The sequence below is a fragment of the Marmota marmota genome, unplaced genomic scaffold (assembly GCF_001458135.2).
Source record: "Marmota marmota marmota unplaced genomic scaffold, marMar, whole genome shotgun sequence".
Classification (NCBI taxonomy): domain Eukaryota; kingdom Metazoa; phylum Chordata; class Mammalia; order Rodentia; family Sciuridae; genus Marmota; species Marmota marmota.
Window position 1 is genome coordinate 10054083 of NW_025999968.1, and position 8251 is coordinate 10062333.

At 33.2% G+C, this 8251-nt stretch overlaps 1 protein-coding gene across 4 annotated transcripts in view; it reads right to left on the minus strand.

Annotated features, from left to right (window-relative positions):
- Nucleotides 1–534: 534 nt before the first annotated feature.
- The window catches only part of LOC107136334 (T-cell receptor-associated transmembrane adapter 1), a 38346-nt gene continuing 30629 nt past the window's right edge, over nt 535–8251 (minus strand). For 2 of the 4 annotated variants that reach the window (XM_048803354.1, XM_015478543.2), the window contains 2 exons: nt 7002–7087; nt 535–2292 (listed from right to left, as the gene is read on the minus strand). In XM_048803354.1, coding sequence (XP_048659311.1) covers nt 2011–2292; nt 7002–7087 — 368 coding nt within the window. In that variant the 3' untranslated portion in view covers nt 535–2010. Of the gene's footprint in view, nt 2293–7001; nt 7091–8251 lie in introns of all 4 variants that reach the window. The other 2 variants (XM_048803352.1, XM_015478542.2) reach the window with 1 other exon arrangement.

Below are 8251 nucleotides of genomic sequence, written 5' to 3' on the forward strand. Positions count from 1 at the left end.
TAAACACATATTTTGAAGATGCTCACCAAATTCCTGTGTAAGGCACATTAAAAAAAACACCAAGGCATATTATAATCAAATTAGAACCAGTGATAAAAAAAATCTTAAAGCAAACAGTACATAAAACACAGAGAGGAAGAGACAAGTGTGATCATAGATTTTTTCATCAGAAGCAATGCAAGTGAGAAGATAGCAGAGCAGCATCTGCAGATAAGTAAAAAAAAAATCATCAGCCAAAACATGAATTTTTTTTTAACCCAGAGAAAATATCTTTCAAAAATGAAAACAAATACTTTTTCAGATACACAAAAATTGGTGTATTTTATCACCTGATGTACAAAAAATATATTTGATCAAATTATGCTATGTGCATGGACAAATCTGGTATCACGAATCCCACTGTTATGAATAATTATAATGCAACAATAAAAATAAATCAAGAAATAGTCCTTAAAGCTAAAAGATACTGATACTAAACAGAATCCCAAATCTATAAAAAGAACTGGAGAGTTACAGAAATTCAAACAGCATGGATAAGTATGAAAACACTTTTTATTATTATATAATTTTTAAGATGATAATCAATCATATAGAGGGAAAATCACAATGTGTAAAATATAAAATCTGTAATACATGGCCAGAAAGAAAGAAATTGAAGTATCTTATTCTACAGTTCTATACCAAAGTGACACATCATTTGCATGTAGACTGGGATAAGTTGAAGATGTCTATTATAAGCCTGTTAAATCCCCTTTCTCAATGGGTAAAGATAACAGGAGGTTTTTGTTTTTTAAATAACTGTATAGAGGAAAATTTAGGAGTATTTTTCAGAATTTTAATGGCATGCATAGTTTGATCTAACTCTTGACCCTTCATAAATCTATCTTACAGAGATTTGCAATATGAACACCTTTTTAATAAAGCAATTCCTCTGTAAGCATTTAATCTAATAAGAAATTAGACAATTATCCAGACATGTAGAGAAGATTCTCATTCTAATGTAATTTGTAAAAGAAAAAAAGTAAGCTAAATATCATTCAAAATATTTAAATAAATTTGATTTAGCCATCAACAGAATACCTGCAGACATTAAAATTATGGTATATAACTGTATTTTGATATAGTGAAATATAGCAGTGTGAATAAATCCACAATATATCCTTAAATGAAGAGAGTTTAAATAATATATATAAAATAATCCTCTTTTCTTTTTTTAGTGAAAAATAATAAAGAAACAAGTGATGTGTTTTCATGGGTATGCTCAATAGTAAAATATCTAGAAGGATATATAGACAGTTTTCCATAGTAATTTTCTCTAGTTAGTGGAATTTCTAAATTTATTTTGGTATTAGTTTATTGTTGCAAGAAAGATACATTAATTTTATAATAATTGTTAAACTAATGAAGCTATTCCATTTGGGAAAATACCTCTTAAGAGGATTATCCCACTTCTCTTACATATTTATTTTAATTTCTCCTACATCTTTCAATCAAAAATTTCTTCTAATTACAGAGTGTTTCACTTTGGTGAATGAGGAAAACTTTGTTGTTGTTGTTGTTTAATTATTGGTTTTTTATGATTCTTTTAACATGTTTCAGAACACATTTATGCTTTAAAACTTTTTTGTTTATTTCTCTATTTGGTATTTTTGTAAAGTTTTGACTTTGCTACCAGGCTTAATTTGCAAGCTGAATTTTGTTTTACTTTTACTACTTAGGCAATTTTTAGGTGAATCCATATCACTAATTTTTATTTTACATTTGCACTTTATTTTTCTCTATTTGTTCTTTTTAGATATACATGACAGTAGAGTGCATTTTGACATATTCTATATACATGGACATATCACTAATTTTAATGGCCCTACATTTAGTGCATATGGATATAGTCTCTGAATAAGACGTAAACCACCATCCCATCAACAAATGATCAGACTGTCACTCTGCCAGGTCATTCTGTGCTAGGTGGGGATCTTGTTTTCTTCAAAACCATCTCCAATAGGAGCATTATCATTGACTTGGATCATACTCTGCCTGGTTTATAGGTTCTCTCTTGGCACGAATCAGACCAAACAGTCTGATGGGGTCATCATGAATGTTTTCCTCTATTGCCTGGCTTTCTGGTGAGAAACTCTCTGCCAAGTTGGTCGTAGAAATGCTGGCATCCACTGCATGTAATTGCTTGTCTTTCTCCTCCTCTGACAAGTGAGCATTCTGTTTTCTGGGCTTCCTGCGCTTCCCCTTGAAGCTGTGATCAAGTGAGGCGTAGCACATCTGTGTTTCAGCAGGCACCTAAAGAGAATGGTATGTTGATTCTTCATTGTTAGTCTGTTCATTCACTTTCATAAATTCTGAAATTTGTATGTCTTATGAAAAACAAGTAACTTGGTTTTGGCTTCAGCTACCTAACCCATCAATTAGGATAACAGAACAAAAATCAATAACCAACTCAAAGCTTTTGAGTTGAAAAAGGTGCAAAGTTAACAACTGTTCACCAAAAGAAAACTGTCTTTGATATTTTATGCACTCATGATTTTTATAAAAGCTGTCAAGTTTTGAAGAATGTTTCGATGAATCTTTTCCCTGGATTTTTATTTCTTTCTTATGTCCACTCAAAGTGGACATAACTGTTTTAGATTGACGCTCACCAGTCCCTGTCTCCACCTTTACCTCAGGTGATTCTTACCCTACGTTGTTCTTACCAAGTAAAAATACCTCAGTTTGTTGGGAATAATCATGGTAGAAAGGGATTAAACATATGACAAGTTCTACTTTACATGTGCTTACAAGGTCATTTAATGGTACCCACAAAAGTCCCCATTTTTTCCCTACACTTTAAGATTCATAAGTATCAAGATAACAGCATCCATTTAAGTGACTGATACTTGACAAAGAATTAAATTTCCCACCCTTCCCTGTTATTTCCTTCTTGTGTATCTGTGCCCAAATCCCCTTTGAGTTCATTTTAAGTTGGCCTTGGAGATGTCCATTCACATCTAAGATGTAAGACGGTCTAGTAGTCTCTCTGGCCTAGAGCTAGGTCAGAACTATGACAAAAAGGATAAAATGCTAGAGCAACTTGGAGAAGCAACAAAGCTGAAGCCAGGACCTTTAATTTGGTGTTAGAAAAACCTAGATTTGAATTTCAACACTAGTACAATATACTAATCATGGAACCTCAAGCAACTTTAAAAAAAATCAGTTTTAAAACCTCAGCTTTCTTGCCTTAAAAATAAAAGTAGTAATGTCTGCCTCACAGTTATCAGTTATGATCAGTAGATAAAGATAATATGTATGGAAGCTGTAATTATTGTCCAAAAGTACAATGATATCATAATTATTAGAAGTTCCAGGCTAAAACTTAAGGATAGCCATTGAACCAACCAAAGATTTCTGTATTCGGGGTTTACTTTTAAGAATAGGCCAAAATTATATCAATTTGTGGATTCGGGAGTGAGGAAGTAACATTTGGATTAACAAATGTTAATTCTTGAGTAGATATCTTCCTATTGGTACTCATCTTCATGCTAAGAGTAGGATGTCTTATATTTTCTGTCAGGCAGAAGAGATGGTTCTGCTTACAAACTCTCTGGTTTCTTTGTCAAACTTTCTATTCTTAAAATAAGTGATTTCTAAAAAAAATTTGCAACAATTGCCTAAGTGGTATCCTTGCTTTAATCTTTCCCTTCTGCCATTAATCCCATGTACTTTGTTTAAAGTATCTTTGTAAGGCACAACTTTCATTTTATCATCCTATCCCCCAAAATCTTAGCATAAAGACTAAAGTCTGAAATTCATATCCTGCCCTTTAAGGTTTTCTATTTCTATTCCCACTATGCCCAACATAAATTCTGTATTCCAGGAAAACTGGACAATTTACAGTTTCCTGCCATACCTTGTACTGTTATCTGCTTTGTCTTTGCCCAGACAGAAAAGCTATCAGTGAAGTTTGAAAGATATTAGGTAACACAAAAGGATGCCTATCTTTTTTTTTTTTTTTTTTTGGTCTGTCACTTTATTCTATTGTTCTTTCTTTGATAATTTTCTCCCTCTTCTTTTGGTAAAGTCTTCATATCTAGTTTTGGGCAGGCTGTCAATTATAGTGCTATACCTCAAGTTCAGCAAAAGACTAAGCATGTAACCAAGGCTGGACCAATCATCAGTTGCCTCTGATCCCACTAGCAATAGAGGGTATCCCAGGATGGGCATGTGATTTCACCAGATCCAATTAGATAAAATTTTTAGGATTGATATATACATTCAAGGATTGAAAGATGTCTTTTTTTCCAGGGTTTAGAAAAACAAATCTGAGCTTTCCAATTACTTGCTCACCCTTAGTCAAAGAGTCTGTTGATAGGAGAAGATAATGAAGCCAGTAACTTCATGAGGAGACATGGAGGTCACCTCCATATTTAATCATCTCAAAACCAAAGTACACCCTTAGATCTCTCAGTCATAGAGAGCAATGGTATTCCTTTTATGCCAAAGTGGTTTGAATTTGGCTTCTGCATTTCAAATAATTTCAAATTTCAAATAATAAATGCATTTCAAATAATACATGTCTGGTCAACACTTGGTCAACTTTATCAAATGCTGTAGAGTTCATAGAATGTGAGTCCTGAGAAAGAACCAAAAATTATATATTTAATAATCACTTGAGGCTTCCATAAGTACTGTTTCAGTTGAGTGTATGGATGGATGACAGGGGTAAAGGAATGTGTACCTACAGAGAAAAATGGAAACAAAAGAGGATGTTAAGAGTCAGTTGAGAAATTAGAGAGAAAACTGGTTAAAACAAGTTTTGTTGTTCTGTTTGTTTTCATTTTAAATATTGAGAATATTTATGCATATTACTAGATAATTAGTGATGATTTATTTTTAAAATGTAAGATGGAGAAGAGTTAAGTACTTGCAGGTATAGAATCCTAAAAGAAAAATGAGAAATGGTCAAGAGCATAAGTGTGAGTATTGAATTTGACAAGGAGAGAGGGTGCCTGACATAGGAAGGAAAGCAGAGGTTGGTTAGAGATGGACATGAAGACAAAAGGAAAAAGCTCACACTTGTATCACTCAAATTTTATATGATGTGGGACTCCTGTGGATTCATTTTATTACTAGGTTTCCTGATCAACTCTTTCTAGTTATTGGAGATTGAGGTATTGGAATTATAATCTCTAAACCACATATATCACTTTTAAAGGCTAAGAAGATTATTTACATTTTTTCTAACAAAGAAATATTCTCCCTCAAGTTTTACAATATAAAATTGAAGACTTTTTATACTTCTGTGGTTGACCAAAGTAACAAAGTATGATAAGGCAACCTGAATAGATCATGATTTTTCTTATAAAATGGAATTGAACAAATATAAATATATTACTTCTAATGTGTGAAACTAAATTTGTAAGAGGAATGTGATAGAACAGAGATTAATTTTGTGAGTGGTATATTTAAATATACAATTTATAAAAGAGCACACTTAACAATGTTATATGGCTTTGTGTAATTTCCACTTGAGTGAAAACCAGATGTAGCTCAAAAAAGCTAATTTATACAATTCCTATGTAATAACTTCTATTCAGAATTCTCAGTACTTTACAACTAAAGTCCTGCAAAATCCCTACATTTCAGATGGGATGGTTATATTTTAATCTTCTATGAGAGGTGTCCTTTTATTATCATGGATTTAGCAGATCATATTATATCATGCATATTTTATCTTAAAAATATATTTTACAATTATCTGAACATCAGATGATAGATTTGAAGCCTTTATATTTTTGCCCAACCTCATCACATCTTGATTTCATAATAAAAATTTCAAGAAGTCTGATATCTTAGGGAATTCACATAAATAAAAAAGAGAGAAATTCTACCTTAATGGGAAGTTTCTGAGATGTGACCCATTTGGGGGACAGAATGTTTTCCATTAGACAGGATAGGTTGGATTCTGTTTCCATCCTTAGTACCTTGGTGCCCCAGGACAAGATTTTCACCTTCACAAGCATTGGTAAAGTGGGAATAATAATGCTGCTTTCCTCATAGTCATCTAAAGAGATAGTACATATAAAGCACAGAATATCAGGCCTGACACCTAACAATTGCTTAGGAAATGCTGTCCTTTATGCTATTTCAAGGTAGTAAGGAGAAATAATATAATTGAAGAGAACTATTTTAACTGAAATTTATGGCACTTTGGAAACATGAAGGCTAAGACTTCTGAATGATTTTTAATAAGGATTAGTGCTATGTTTGATGAGGTTGAACTGATTGTGACAGGAAAAGGAGAAACTATATATTTTTCCTGAGTTTTTGTTTCTGCTTAAGTTTCTGTCCTGCCTGTCCACACAAACTGTGTGTATATTTCACAATTTCATGCCATAAGAGTACAGTCAGAGGGCTGGGGATGTAGCTCAGTTGGTAGAGTGCTTGCCTCCCATGCACAAGGCCCTGGGTTCAATCCCTGGCACCACACACACACACACACACACACACACCAAAAAAAAAAGTACAGTCAGAGAATTATATTACAATGTACACTCATTTGCCTTTTAAAATAGAGGTATGCTGTTTCATATCCAGCTAAGTTATACTATAGCTTATGTTATTCTCTCTCTTTCTCATGGATTTCTAAGGTCTGGTTCTTGTGAGTTTGTATGAATGTCAGCTTTTACATTTATCTTTGTGCTGCACATGAACTTTTTATTCTGAAAGGAAAATCTTCATGCATTCTTTAGGAATAATCCAGCTTTTACCTTCAAATCTTGCCTTTGTATCTTTACATAAGTTTGACTCTTTGAGTGTGCTTCAGATTATGTTTACTTGCCTCTGATTGCTGTAGAGCTCAGGTCTCAGAACTTGATATTTGATTCATGCTACAAAATTTCCAGCAGACTACTTCCAGCGCATATCAGAATGCAATGCTCTTATGCTCTTGAAACATGCCCATGTGCTTTGACCTAGACTGAACTTGGTTTTTGGTACAGAAAAAGAAAACTCACGTGTGCAGATGGAGCAGCTTCTCGCATATTATTTACAGGTCTCTCTGGTCGGGCTTTCATTTGTTCATAGCAATTTTCATCCATTTCTTCTTGAGAGTTGAAAAGATTGTGATGTACAAGAGAAAAGAAGTAAAGAATGTGAGCACAAATAAAAACACACTATTCAGGAGAACATCATGCTAAATGAAATAAACCAGACTCAGAAAAGCAAAGATCAAATGTTTTCTCTCATATGCAGAGGTAAGGATAAAGTAAGTGGAAAAGATGGGGAGTTTGGATATCATACAGATAAAGGGAAAATCAGTGAAGTGGAAGAAGGAGATTGAAAGGGAGGAAGGAGGGACAGGAAAGGGGAGAAAATGCAAAATGAATTTGACAAAATTATATTATGTATAATTACATCACAGTGAATTCTACCTTTGTGTATACCTATAAAGCTTCCATTAAAAATAAATAAATAAATGAAAGGAAAACCAGTAGAGTCGAGAAAGGGGAAACAGAGGAGGGGAGCGAAAGGGGCGGGGGGCACCAGGGACTGAAATGGAGTAAATTAAATTTCATGCATGTATGATTTTGTCAAAATTAACCCAACTATTATGTATAACTATAATGCACTGCGAAAGAAAAAAAATACATGACCAAAAAAACATTCAAATGTAAATAAGAAACCCCAAAGAATTACTTAACAATCTTTTTGGTGGAGTTGCAAAGAGGTTAAGGAAACACAAACTGCTACCTGCAGATCAGATAGTGAAGTCTTTTTCTTTTCTTTTTATTTATTTTTAATTTCTTTTTGTACTAGGGATTGAACCCAGGGATGCTTAACCACTGAACCACATCCCTGCCTTTCTTTATTTTTTATTTTTTGAGACAGGGTCTCACTAAGTTGCTCAGGGCCTTGCCAAGTTGCTGACACTGGCTTTAAACTTGTGATCCTCCTGCTTCAGCCTCCAAAGCTGCTGGGATGACAGGTGTTCACCACCATGCCAGGCTGACAGTGAAGTCTTTTGCTTCACAGCATTAATAATGAGACAAATAAAAGTCCTTGGGATAAAAAATGTTTACCATTATAGGATATGACAGTCTCATCTTAAGCTACCATTTAGATGTTATAAAGACCCCATGTGTAAAGGATCACCTGTATTCCTTGTTACTTAGATATAATTGCAAAAGATACATGGTGGCAAAAAGTACAAGTTTATATATATATATATATATATATATATATATATATATATATATATATATAT